The 14,615-nt window shown below is 45.5% G+C and overlaps 1 protein-coding gene across 1 annotated transcript in view; it reads left to right on the plus strand.

The window, feature by feature from the left end:
• The window catches only part of CCT6A (chaperonin containing TCP1 subunit 6A), a 1,157,445-nt gene that overhangs the window by 977,086 nt on the left and 165,744 nt on the right, over positions 1–14,615 (plus strand). The window contains exon 12 of the mRNA XM_044054211.1: positions 5,433–5,535. Within this exon, the coding sequence (XP_043910146.1) occupies positions 5,433–5,535 (103 nt within the window). The remainder of the gene's footprint in view (positions 1–5,432; positions 5,536–14,615) is intronic.

Genomic DNA, 14,615 nt, shown 5'->3' on the forward strand with positions numbered 1-14,615 from the left:
AGACATGTGTCTTTTTGCCTCACCCCAGAATCATCAGTTGGACAAATTCTGCCAGAGAATTAATCACAAAAAAGCTTGGAAAGTGGATGCTGTATCATTCAGCTGGAAAAACCCATCGGTCTGTGCTTTCCCCCCCCCTCTGCCTCTGGTCTCCAAAGTTCTACTAAAAGTCACTGATTTGTCATGCTGTGAACCAAAAATGATTCTGAATGCTCCAGACTGGCCTCGCTAACACTGGTACCCACTCCTGCATAATGTGTCACTTTCCTCCGTGGCACCTGCCTCAGACACCTTACCTAGTGTCTCAGCAGAACTACCAAATTCTGCACGCACCGCTCCAAACTTTGAATCTTGCAGTGTGGCTAATCAATAAATTTCACCCTTGGCATCCCTCAGCAAACCTGTGATGGATGTAATTTTGGAGGCTAGAAGGCCTAGTACTAGAAAATCTTATGCTGACAAATGGAAACGATTCTGCGCCTGGAACCAGTCACAAGGAATAAGCACAGCAATGCCCAATATTCCTCAGCTTCTGCATTACTTAACTGAGATACTTCACAAGGGCCTATCTTTTTCTTCCATAAATATCCATGCCTCTGCCATTTCAGCTCATTACAACACAGAACCTCCCCTCTTCTCTCATCCTCTGCTAAAGCAGTATCTCAGAGGGGCCAAAAATTTAACACCTCCCAGGAGAGCGCCAACTCCTGCATGGGACCTCAATTTTGTTTTGGAAAAACTCACTCTCCCTCCTTTTGAGCCAACTGCTACTACAGACCTAAAATTTCTCTTCTGGAAAACCGCTTTCCTTTCAGCAGTCACTTCATCTAGAAGGATTTCAGAATTACAGGCTCTTATGGCAATGGAGCCTTTCATTATTTTTTATCCGGACAGGGTATCTCTCAGGACCAATCCATCTTTCATGCCTAAGGTGGTGTCCAGTGTGGCTCTTAATCAGACCATTCATCTGCCAATTTTCTTTCCCAATCCACAGAACAAGGGTGAGCAGATTCTGCATTCATTGCATGTACGCAGACAACTTAGATTTTACTTAAACAGGACAAAATCTCTAAGAAAATCTGAGCAACTATTGGTGGCATTTGCTGCTGCTTTCTCAGAGGGGTTCCTACCGGAGACATTCTAGAAGTTGCTACCTGGAGCTCAGTTCACACGTTCACCAAACATTACCATTTACCTCTCTCCTATAAATCCAGAGCTGGCTTTGCCACTGCTGTCCTGCAGGGCCTTATAGCTGCTCCTAATGCTGTATAAATCCATCCTCCCAACCATAGCTTTGGGATTCTACAGAAATGTAATGACTGCAACAGTGAAACACGAAGAACAAAGTACAGTTGTGTACACTTACCATAAATGTAGATGTTAGTGTATTCACTGTTGCAGTCCCGGTTACCCACCCTCCAGCCCCCTGTTTTTCTCTCACTATACCTCACCTTCCTTTTACTATGCTTAAAAGCCTTTTTTGGTGTATTTGCTTTTATTTGGAGGTATATGTTTTGTGTTTTGAATTATTTATATATATATATATATATGTATATATAGCTCCTCATTTGGGGAGTATCTGACATCTGGGGCAAGAAAAACTAATGTAATGGCATCGGCTGCATGTTTTATACCCCTGACGACCTGACGTCATGGAAGAAGGGATAGCAACTGACCCAGGACCCAAGACTTTGTTAATCAGGCCGACTGAGGGCAACCTGACAGCAGATTACCCAAATGTAATGACTGCAACAGTGAATACACTTGAACATCTACATTTATGGTAAGTGTACACAACTGTACTTTCTGTGCATTGCCTTTTGGGCTCTCCACCCCCGCCCCCCAAGGGTTTTCAGAGTGCCTTGCCCCAGTCATTGCCTAATGCAGGACAAGGGGAATAAAAATATTCCTATACCTAGACGACCTACTCGTTTAAGCAGTGGACAGACAGACTCTCCTGGTTCACACAAGGATCTCTTGCGACTGCTGCAGTCTCTAGGATTTCTGATAAATTAACCAAAGTCCCAACTACATCCTACACAGGACATTGTCTTCCTGGGATGCAGAGTCAGGACAGACATCGGCATGGCCTTCCTCTTGGAAAAAAAAGTTGTGTCCCTCTCCCACCACTTTCAAGCTGCCGTCCATTCAACAGCCCTGACTGCGGGGGAATTCTTATGACTTCTGGGTTACATGGCAGCTACTGTCCCCATGTTGCCTCTGGCGAGGTTACACATGAGAAAGTACCAGTGGGTACCTTTGCTTGGTGTGGACCCAGCACTCTCATCCTCTAGAGTTCAGGGTGCTACTCCTCCCTTTTCTTCAAGAATTTTCAAGAATTAAAATGGTGGCTGGCCTAAGTTGCCCAGAATCCGGGCATGCCCCTGCAAATGCCCTCCCCTTCCCAGATCATGCACACAGATGCCTCAGACCTTGGGGGCAGCTCTGGGCCCAAGGACAGTGCAAGGTTTGTGGACCGACAAACAAATGCACATCAACATCAGAGAAATGACAGCAATACTGCTAGCCCTACAGCCCTTCCTACAATACCTCCAGCAGGGCCTTGTAAAATCTTCACAGACAACACCACAGTCATGTGGTACTTGAGCAAGGAGGGACAAAGTCTTACCTCTTATGCAGACTAGCTCTACAGGTATGGGATCTGGCTCTCTCTCTCAGGGAATCTCCCTCCAGGCAGCCTACATTCTCTACCAGCACAACTCTCGGGTGGATTCCCTAAGCAGAACCACCTCAGACAGCCATGAGTGAATGCTGTCGAGAGATGTTCCTAGATCTGGTCCACAAGTGGGGGTATCCCTCAGACCTATTTGCCTCCTTCATAAACAGGCAACTCCAGAGCTACTGTTACAGAACTCACGACCTGATGGCAGTGCAAACAAACGCCTTCTCAATGTCATGGAAGGAGAAGTTCCTGTATGCCCCCCTTCCCACTGATACAGAGGGTCCTACTGAAAATTCAGCAGGACCTCACCATAAATCTTGCTGGTGACTCCCTATTGGTCAAGGCAACACTGGTTCCCACTACTTCATCTGTCCATGGACAGTCACAAGTTACTCCCCTCAATGGGCCTACTCGCACAGCACAATGGAACACAGATAACACCCACAGTGGCGGGCTCTGCACCTTTCCCTGTGTTGGATAGGATTCTGATTCCCTTCAGACACCTGTACAGCGAGGATGTGCTTTCATTCCTGCAGGAGGACGGGAAACCAAACACAAGAACATCTTATCTTTCCAAGTGGAAAAGTTTTCCTTCTGGTGTCACAAAAGACAGATGGAGCTGCTGGACAGTGGCATGCCTCTGATTTCTGTCCTACCTGTGTGAACTCCTGAAGACAGGTTTGTCTTGCTCCTCTTTAAAAGCACACCTGTCTGCCATCTCTGCCTGCCTATGGAACCTCTACTGGCATCCAGATTACCAGCCAAACTCTTCTTGAAGGGGGTTCTGCACCTAAGACCTCCCAGGAAACCCTCCCCTCCTCCCTGGGATCTTAATTATGTGCTAGAAAAACTCACATTGCCACCTTTTGAACAGGCTGACATTGCCATCTTAAAGTTTTGCATGTGGAATACAGTCCTGCTAGTAGCTTTAACATCAGCCGGGGGGGGGGGGGTCTCAGAGCTTTAGCCCTCATGGCTACTTTGCCTTTCCTGGTTTTCCATTTGGACAGGGCACCCTAAGAGTAAACCTGTCCTTCACCCCCAAAGTGTTCAACGACCTTTCCTTAAATCGGGTTATCCACCTGCCTATATTTTTCCCTAACCTGCAGGGAGATAGTGAGAGTCCTTCATCCCCTGGATGTCCACAGACAACTCAGATTTAGTTTGCATAAAACGAAACCTTTCCGTAAATCAGACCAACTGTTTGTCTCCTTTCACCCCAGGGCTCTGGGGAAAGCAATGGAAAAACAGACCACTTCTAGCTGGCTAGCCAAGGCTATCTCCTTTTGCTACATCTGCCATAGAAAGACACTTTCAGGCAGTGTCAGGGCCCACTCCACAAGAGCGGTGGGCTCTTCTTGGGCCTTTTTCAAAAATCTGGACACTAATTCCATTTGGGGGGCAGCCACCTGGTCATCGGTGCACACTTTTACCAGGCTTTACAAACTGGCCAACATCTCCAGAGCCAGGGCAGGATTTGCCAGGGCTATCCTGCATGGGTTCTTGGAGTTCTCTATCAGGTCACCCCACAATCTTTAGTGAGCTTTGGTACTCCCCCACCAGTAGAATACTGCAACATTGGAATAGGACATAGGAAACTTGTGTAAGAACTTACCATAACCATAGATGTCCTCTTCCCATGTTGCAGTATTCCTTCCCTCCCACTATCCCCCTTCTTAACCTTGCACTTGCTCTACCCAGCTCAGGGTCAGGCTATGTCCCTCAGAACTGGCTCCATCTGGGGCTTTAGTTGGTTCTGAGGGCTGGTATGTGCAGACGTCACCTTTATGGCCCATGTACCTGCCTTTACGTCAAGACGTCCGCACCAAGAGGGTCTGAAAAAGCTTTGGAAACCTGGCCGGACACGCTGATCGGCAAAAGGGTAAACCCACTAGTAGAATACTCCAACATGGTAGAGGAGGACATCTATAGTTATGGTAAGTTCTTGCACAACTTTCCTTTATGAATACTGCAGTATATAGAAGAGAAGAACATCTATGGTTGTGGTAAGATTTTACAAAACTTTTTTATATGCAGTTTGACACACTCGTGTTCTGTTGCTTTACTACTGGTAACTGCACACTGTAGTGATTAACAATTTGACTTTTCTTAGTGTAGCTTGTTTGAAATATTGTATGATAAGATTCAGCTGAAAAAAATGACTTGTTTATCTTTGTTCTTTGCATTTTAGACTGCACCAAATATAGTCCCAACACTTGATAAAGAAATAATGTTTCTTTGTTTGGCTTAGATTCTGTAGTTTTTGCTTGCTTAAATTCTTTAGTTTTGCTTCTTGTGTTGTCTTTGAGTTGATTATTAACCTGAATGCTCTGAACCATGCTGGGTTTGATGTTAAACTGTGTTCCATTTTGCTGATCAGTACATTAGAGAGTCTGCCCAAGAAGAGCGTCACTTGATTGCTTTAAGTCTTGCATTTGGCCTGTACATTAATTAGCATTAAAGGTGAGCTCTGTGTTTTACCTAGACTTTTTCCTTTCAACTGATGAGGTGTAACCTGTCAGTGAGGTTTTTCTGTTATGTTTGTATTGCATTTAAATGCATAAATCTATCCTTTTACTATCCCTTTTCCCATTTTTTTGTACATGGGATTGGGGTGTCCGTTCAACAGTGAGTCAGCTAGAGCTAAGGTTCACACCACCGGGTTCATGTGAAATTTTTCACTGCATTTTTACTTATAATTTAAATGGCTTGTTGGGAAATGATTTTGGACTTGAATTATCTCCATTAGGTTCTTGCTCAGAATTCTGGATACGATTGTCAAGAGACCCTTGTGAAAGTACAAACAGAATATGCAGATTCAGGACAGCTCGTTGGAGTTGATTTGAATACCGGTAAGTAGTTGCCTGCATAGCTTTAATTTACTTATTCACCTGTGTTAAGTTAATATGAAATCCTGTAGCTGTTTCACTGTTAGTTTCCATGGTCTGTTTTCAGTCTGAGGTTTGTCCTGTAAATGTTCCACTGATTTCCACTGTGTAGGTATACACTACCAAAAATAGTTTAAAAGTTGTAAAGTTTCTCTCCATTTGCATTTAGTCTGTATCCTATCCTGTCTTTTAAAAAACATGGAATCGAATTCATGGTGATAGAAAATTTGGAATATGTCACAAAATGCAAAAGTAGCCAGTGATAATCAGATGTGTGCTCTCAAGTAGATTTCTGAACTCTGTTCTTCCTGTGGGACTGTAGTTACATGCCATCTGTTATGAGTTTGAGAGTCTCTGTGCATCTCTCTGAATATTTTGAGGGTATGGGTGATTTTTCCATAAGCACTCGAGTGAAGATCTTCATAAAAAGCTGATTTGATGTTTTGGTTTAGTGTTTGGAATTAAACAATTTGTGTGCTACTGTGAAGCCACTTTAGATGGTAAAATTGGATGTTCATCATTAAATCACTACTGTAGAAGCCTAAGATACCTAGGTTGTATGCTGCAGAGGACATGACAGCCAGCCACTACTTCAAAATTTTAGGGCTTCTTCCTCGCACCCAAACCATTGGTGGGTTTGAGGAGAGAGACATATATGTAGTCAAGCGTTAGGGCTCCAAGTACTTCTAGAAGTTTTTTTGTTGTTGAAGTGTGCTTCTCTTGAGGACTGATAGCTGATGATTCTTCAAGGCTGCAGATAATTCCTGTTTGAGAAAGCATTCCACATTTCTTTTTTCTGAAGAAATTCTCATTTCCCCAAACTTCATTGCGGTTAGCTGGAAATATTTTTTTTAGGGGATGTCCCACTACTATTTTAGTGGATTTCTTATCTACCAGCCAAAAAAGTTTAGAAAGCTAGAAGTATTTTGCCTAGTTTTTATTTGTAGAACTGTACTTCAGTGTAGAAACAACTTTTGGTGTTTTTCGGAAGTTTTCATTGTGTTTTTGGTGTTTAGAACACTTTAATATTGGAGCTTTATTGACTTGCATGGGTTGTGTTGACCACGATTCAGTTCTTTCTTTGCTGGACGATGGAATAAACTGCTGGATCTGATGTCCTTTCTGTTCTTCCTCAACCCATAGGTTCTGATCCGAACCCCCAGGTCCAACTCAGCTGCATACCCCAGACTTCAGGTCCAGCTCTCAAGTTCCTCCCTCTACCCACAACACACTATTCCATCCCCATTACCTGAGATCTTGTTTGCTGCCATTGCAAACAGACGCAGGTTCCTCTCGAACGTTGACAGTTGTATTTCATGAGTTATTTCAACCTTTTTGTTTTAATAAAGAATTTATCCTTTTTTTTCTCATCTATAACTGTCCTCCCTCTTAGTTTATTTCATAGGAAGTTAGGACATTTTTATCGATTTCTTCTCTACTATTCTTATGAATAGAAAATCTTTTATTACATTTGTTGATATTGTTTTTCCTTTCTCTGTTACTGTTAAGGTATTTGTAATCATTAACATTGCTGCTAATTAAAATCCTTTGCTAAATTACCATTCCTCTTTGGGGAAGAAGACTCTCTACCTTTTGGTTTTCCTGTGTATTTGCTTACCATATCAGGTAAACCGACTTGATTTAAAAAAAATGCTCCACTTCTGGGCATAAAATCCCCAATGTGGATGCCCACAAGGAGTGAGTGTACTGTCTTGGAGCCAGGCGGTTGGTCACTGTATGTATCATATTTTCTACCTTCAATCCAAGAGCTTTGGCAGATTAAGTTGATTTTAGAGTCTTCTCCCTGCTTCATCATCTACTGGTGCTTAACCTCCCTCCAAAACTGGCAAGTCTGCTCCAAAATAGCCCTCAAGGTCTTCGTTGGAGCCACCAGACCGGAAAAACTTTGGCTCCAACTCAGCCAGATCGAAAGACCCAATCTTCTGATCCTAAAACCTCTGATTCCCAAAGCTTTGGTTCATGTTGTGATTTCAGTAAGCCCTACAGCAACACCTTTGGATCCTAGGTTCTCTGATCCAAAGGCTGGTACTTCTCACAGGAGCCTAACTCCATATTGTCATGAAGTCTATATCACCCATCCTGCGCTCTCCATTGCTTCAGTCTCCAAAGAAACATTCCAGACCTCCATCCACTACTTCCTCTAGGTCCTCCAGAAGCTTATCAGAAGCAGATGTGGATAGGATAATGTGAAAATTTCAGAGCTCAAATCCAGATGGGGATCTTACCAACTCAGTCTCCTATTGAATCCCAGCGTCTTCCCACAATGTCTAAAACCATTGCATCTCGTTCTGTGATCCATCCAGTGGTTTTGAAGTCCCTGAGAGGTTTGGCGTCTGAAGAAAATATCTTAAGCTCTGACCATATACCTGAGCAGTTCCACCTTGATACCCTCTGATTGGTACAGGTCCCGGATCCAAGGGGCTGAGAGACTTCAGTGTGGTCTCCCTCCCTCCCACCTTGGAGCCTTGGCTCTGGATAGTTCAGGTATGGTTGCCTTTTCGAGTCCTGGATCAGAGAGTGGTAGAGACCTGCCTTCATTGGGAGTTTCTGGTCTGAGGAGGCTGGTTGAAACCTGTCCGTGTCCGTTGGCTTTTGAGATTGTGGAAAGGGCTTGTTCTCTCTCCAGATAACTCCCTTCCCCTCTTCGGCTCTGAGTTGGTCAAACCTACTCCACAGGGAGAGCTAGTTTCAGTAAGTGTCCATCCAGTTCCAATAAAGGAACTTTCCCTTTCTTCTGACACCTCACTTGAACATCCACCAGAAGGAAGTACATTGTAAGTGAACATGCAGAAGGTGGGGACGCACTGACTCCCTGATGGAGTCACTCGCAGAAGATACAGATTTTGATGAAGGGTCCCTCAGATCACTGCTGGATGCTGTCTCTTTCAGACATTTTAGAGATCATAAAACAAAAAGGTGGCTGCTGTTACCAAAACCGTCTCTGGAGTAATCTGTATTTTTGGAAGGTTTTGGTCTGTCTTTCTTTGTCGCCACAGTTCCCTGGGTGTTTACATAATGAATGGCAGTGGTGGCTGCTCTCCTGTGACTTAAAGGGTTCCGAGTGTTTCCATATCTGGATGACCTGGCTCTTCACTACCCCCTCCAAGCATCTTCTCCTACATGATAGTCTAATGTGTGGCCTCAAGGAAGGATATGCCGGAGAACTGCAGAACCAAAGGAAGCCCTGCTCCTGGAAACTAATTTGTAATGTGTGACAAAGTGGTTGGGACCTCTTGGATGACTGTTTTTGGAGTAGGTTTAGAACCTCTGCTACTGTGTACTCAGTCTGTCTGGGTGGAACATCAGGGAGTCTCTCTGACTTCTCTGGTGGAGGAAGGAGAAAGGGGATAAAGTAAACTCTGGATATGATCTTAAGCACCAGTTTGTTTCGTGTTCTATTGGTTCAGGTGGTAGGGTGCAGAGAAAAATTACCCCCCAACTGCCTCCAGCGATGAGCAGTTGGGCAGCGCTTCAGGAGTGCTGATGGGCCTGTCAGAGAGAAGGGTCTCTGAAGCCCTGATTTGCGGCCCCCCCTTCTGCCCCTGGGGCAGCGTTTCCCTTTGAAAACCATCTCCTCTGCCTTTAGAGGAGGGATCCATGCACTGATCTTGGGAAGACCCCTGAGATTTCCGTAACCAGGTTTTCTTTCCATTGCCCGTCGGGCACACTTTCTTGAAACCAGAGCAGACAAAGGTCTACCCTCCTCCTCACTGCGGGTTAGGGTCCCATTGACACATTGTCGAAAAGGGGAGGACCAGTCAAACGGGTCATTAACAAAGGACGCCTTAAAGGGCTCTGAGAAATCACAAAGCATCACCCAGGCATGTGTTCAGATAGCTGTGCTTGAGCTGGCTGCTCGTGAGGCACCCTCTGTGAAGTGGGAGATGAGCAAAAATAAAAGTTTGGAACCACAAGCTTCTTCAGGCAATACACAAAACTTTAAAATGACCTTCCTAAAATACATACTTAAAAATCACATGATACGAGTCATATGACACAAATTGAATAAAATTAAAGAAACAGTATTATTTTACCCTATTTTATTCATTTGTGATGTATTTAAGAAGTGTTTGTGAATGTGAAAGGTTTACTTGCATTAACGTTAAACTTCAAGCTTGTGGTTCCGGACTACTTTTTAGTTTTGTTTTTGGCCTTGGTTCGTCTGGATTTATCTCAGGTTTTTGTCCTTTTCTACTTCTGAGTGGGAGATGAGGCTCGTGGGAGATGAGGCTCATGGAAGAATTGGACAAAGACGAAAGAGTGGTCAGTTGGGGGGAGACCTTGAAGTCCTCCACCAACGTGGCCTCTGCTAGAGTCCAAGAGTTCCTTCACCAGTTCCCTCTGCAGTCAAGTAAAGTGTGCCAGGTAGTTTATTTAACGCTCTGTGATACACTTACAAAACCTGTCCATCACTCTGGTCTACCTGTTTGGCAGGTGGACAGAGGAGCTCTGTTCAGCTAGCTCCTTTTTGGTAGATGCTGCCTCAACCATGGCATCTACCGGAATACCCTTGGCTCAATATGGTCTGCCCTTATGTGGAGAAAAACTTGTCTGGACATTTAGAAATGTATTCCGTAGAGTCCAGCTCCTTCCAGGCGTGGCAGGACACCAAATCCATAAGCTTGTCTGCCTGGGGGACCACCCAAGATGTAGATGGGCTCGTCCCGAAAGTTTCCAAAACCACTGCCTTTTCTGGGGAAAGATGTTGGGCTGACCAACTACCACTCTGCCTAAGGATTTCTAAGATGTCTCCAAAAGCGATGTCTTCTGGTGGTAATTTGAGGAGTCCTTCCCCTTCATCAAAATATATGTCCTTTGTGATTGACTCCAAAGGGAAGTCAATGTGTGTCACTGACACGAGAAGGCCCTTTCCACAACTTGGAACGCCAAAGAACCTGGTGAATCCCTCCACAGTTCTATAAGAGCCGAGGCTACTGAAGAAGAAAGGGCAGGAACCCCTGAGCCATGGGGTCCAGGTAGAATCTGACCCGAGGTGTCCAGTGCTGAAGGGCTGAGAGGAAGAGATGGCTCTGGCATGATTGAAGCTGAGCCCCTCCCCCGGATCCGAGACCTGCTGCAATCCGATGACATCTGAGTAGAGGAAATTGGGGCGACAGTCTAGTAGAAGGGTAGCTCCTCATACCTGACTCTGGCCATCTCGGTTGGCTGCGATCCTGGGACTCCGATACCAAGGGATGGATCGGAGAAGGAGACCGAGCTTGGAAGGAAACGTTTGCAGACCCCAGAGGGGCCAGAACGGTGAAAATCCCCAACTGGATCAGTCTCTTAAAAATCTTCCTAATCATCCTGTACACGTCGACCTCTGAAAGGCTACTGGAAGACCTTGTAGAAGTCACTGACTAAGGCTTGAAGTGCTTGATGGGTGTCTTCTGCAGTCTGGGGGAGAAGCAGCCTCCATGTCCATCACTGGTGTGGAACCCCTAGCTATTGGATCTCTAGCCTTAAGATCCGAGGTGGATGTAGTAGTTTCAGGAGAACTGACAGGCAAGTACTTATATGATCCAAAGAGTGCTTCGGATCCACCAGTGCTGAAGTCTGAGATCTGAGCCTGTCTGATCTGAAGGTCTTAGGGCAGCTCTAAAGAGGCTCTCAAGACTTGTGAGGGTGCTTCTTGGAGTTGGAAGACCCTGCCACACTCTTGGAAGGTGTTTGAGCCCCTGGAGAGGAACTTGAAGCAGGCAAGAGGTCCTTGAGGATTAATTTATTTTTGCAGTCCGCGATAGCTCTAGGGTTGAAGCCCTTGCAGATGGAGCAAGCGAACTGCAAATGTTCAGGGACAAGGCAATAGACACTCAAATTGTGTACATCAGATTGCAGGAATTTTCGACTGCATTCATAGCACCTCTTAAAACCCGCTGGTTTATGCAACATAGTACAGCAAAAGCACATCACAAAGACAACCCAAACACAACAATAACAGCAAAGGCAATTATTTCACTGTACAACAAACCTAATCGAAAATAGCTGAAGAAAATAGACAGCAATTTTTTTTATACTACTACTACCAGAAAGAAAGACTAGTCTAAAAATGGCTAGAAGGGGGAGAGAAAGAAGGGTGGGCAAAGAACAAGGAAGGAAAGATTCTATCCCTGTACTGTTACTGAAGGGGGGGGGTAGGGCACTTAACTGAGAGGATCAGAACAGATGTGGAATTCCTACTGCTAATGTCACGAAAACCACTCAAGACTCTGAAAACCATGTCTGTCACTGCTGGTGGTGAATGATATCCGAGGTAGACAGAGGACAGTGCATTATGGGAAGTGGGAGGAGCTTGAGACATGGATCCTCGTCTGTTTAAAAAAAAAAGTCCACGTCAGATCCAAAGGACTGATCCGTAACCCAACCGTGAGGAGGAATGAAAGAAAACATCAGATCAGTAAATTATGCCACGTCAAACCTGAAACCAGTCCAGAGACCGGAGTTCATTAATACACTTATGATTTCAAGTACTCAAATAGCTGCACTATCACTTCATTGTATATCCTCCGTCAAAAATCAGGTTCATCTACTAATCTTCCACCCATGTTCTCCAGCAGGATCAGTGCTTCAAGCATTAGGATCTGTGGCAGCAGCTGTTGTACCACTTCCCTTTTACATGTTTCTTTATGCGTGTCCTTCAATGGACTTTAGCTGTTCAGTGGTCCATTTATGCCAACCCCTCTCTTTTCCAGGTCAGGCTAACTTCAGTTTGCAAATGACATCTATTGGTGGATTTAGTCGGACAACATTCATCTAGGCTGACCATTTGTTTTCCCCACTCCATTGGCCACAGTGACCACAGATGCTTCCCAAGTTGGGGGGGGGCATCATCTTTGGAAGGATGGTCCAAGGCATGTGCCCCCCCCCCCCCCAAGGGACCAATCTGCATATCAACATACCAGAGATGAGAGCAATCCTATTCACATTCTAGGCTTTTCAAAATGCTCTTCCTCTCGGGATGATTGTATTTTAGACTAGCATGTCTGTAACCTGGTACATCAACATACGGCGAAGAGCCCGATCTTATCCCCTCTGCAGACAGGCCATGAGAGTATGGGAATGGGCAGTCACATCAGACCGCTTTCTACTTGCAACAGACATTCTAGGGAAGTCAGTGTGTTAGTGGGCAAACTAAGAAGATCCATCTTGATGCCTCACGAGTTATTTCTCAACCAGCCTGTGGTAGAAAGGATCTTCCATTGTTGGGGCCAGCCTTGCTGCAATCTTTTTGCATCTCCCACAACAAGTACAGCTGGTACTTTGCACTAGTCCCACCTCAGGTGGTGTCACCAAGAGATGCTCTAGTCCTCGATTGGCCCTCCGGTCTCCTTTGTTTATACCCCTTCCCTTTATACCAACATTTTTGGAGAAAACAGACTGAAGCTTTGTCATCCTCATTTGCACCATTCATGTCTCAGCAGGTGTGGTTCCGCTTTCTGTGGTCTCACCTTCATTATCCTCCATGGATACTGGAGCCATCTCCTGATTTCCTTTCACTCCCATCAGGAATTCAGTACGCCAGTATTTAGGCCCTCAGACTAACCGCATGATCTGAAGTTTTCATTTGATCTTCAACATGTGGGACTGTGATCAGGCTCGACCGTAAACTCAACATTGGATCTGAAATCCAAGCTCTTCCCCTACCTATTATGCCTCGCTCTCACTCCTCCCACCAGATCTTATTTGCCAGTTGTTTTGAACAGCACGGTTTGCAGTTGGTCGAAGCTCCTCCAAGTGTTTTTTTCAGTAGCTGTAAGTATTTTCTTGTGTCTTATCTTCCTGTTCCTGCTTCTATCCAGCCTTTTCGCTTTTGCCTTTCCTATCTCTGAGTTGGGTGTTTTGGTTAGCAGGGCCTCTCTCTTTCTTTTACCTGTGTCTGTCTCTCTGTGTGTCTCTCTGTGTGTCTCTCTCTCTCTCTCTCTCTCTCTCTCTGTGTGTGTGTCTCTCTCTCGCTCTGTGTATGTCTCTCTCTCTCTCTGTCTCTCTCTCTCTCTCTCTCTCTCTCTCTGTGTGTGCGTGTGGCTCTGTGTGTGCGTGTGGCTCTGTGTGTGCGTGTGGCTCTGTGTGCGTGTGGCTCTGTGTGCGTGTGGCTCTGTGTGCGTGTGGCTCTGTGTGCGTGTGGCTCTGTGTGCGTGTGGCTCTGTGTGCGTGTGGCTCTCTGCGTGTGTCTCTCTGTCTGCGTGTGTCTCTCTGTCTGCGTGTGTCTCTCTGTCTGCGTGTGTCTCTCTGTCTGTGTGTGTCTCTCTGTCTGTGTGTGTCTCTGTGTGTGTGTCTGTGTGTCTGTGTGTGTCTGTGTGTGTCTGTGTGTGTCTGTGTGTGTCTGTGTGTGTCTCTGTGTGTGTCTCTGTGTGTCTCTGTGTGTCTCTGTGTGTGTCTCTGTGTGTGTCTCTGTGTGTCTCTGTGTGTGTCTCTGTGTGTGTCTCTGTGTGTGTCTCTGTGTGTGTCTCTGTGTGTGTCTCTGTGTGTGTCTCTGTGTGTGTCTCTGTGTGTGTGTCTCTGTGTGTGTCTCTGTGTGTGTGTGTCTCTGTGTGTGTGTCTCTGTGTGTGTGTCTCTGTGTGTGTGTCTCTGTGTGTGTGTCTCTGTGTGTGTGTCTCTGTGTGTGTGTGTCTCTGTGTGTGTGTGTCTCTGTGTGTGTGTGTCTCTGTGTGTGTGTGTCTCTGTGTGTGTGTCTCTGTGTGTGTGTGTCTCTGTGTGTGTGTGTCTGTGTGTGTGTGTGTGTCTCTGTGTGTGTGTGTCTCTCTGTGTGTCTGTGTGTGTGTCTCTGTGTGTGTGTGTGTCTGTGTGTGTGTGTGTCTCTGTGTGTGTGTGTGTGTCTCTCTGTGTGTGTCTCTGTGTGTGTGTGTCTCTGTGTGTGTGTGTGTCTCTGTGTGTGTGTGTCTGTGTGTGTGTGTCTCTGTGTGTCTGTGTGTCTCTGTGTGTGTGTGTCTCTGTGTGTGTGTCTCTGTGTGTGTGTGTCTTTGTGTGTGTGTCTGTGTGCGTGTGTCTCTGTCTCTGTGTGTGTGTCTGTGTGTGTGTCTCTGTG

This window comes from Protopterus annectens, chromosome 13.part0, assembly GCF_019279795.1.
Source record: "Protopterus annectens isolate FY-2018-M chromosome 13.part0, PAN1.0, whole genome shotgun sequence".
Classification (NCBI taxonomy): Eukaryota; Metazoa; Chordata; order Ceratodontiformes; family Protopteridae; genus Protopterus; species Protopterus annectens.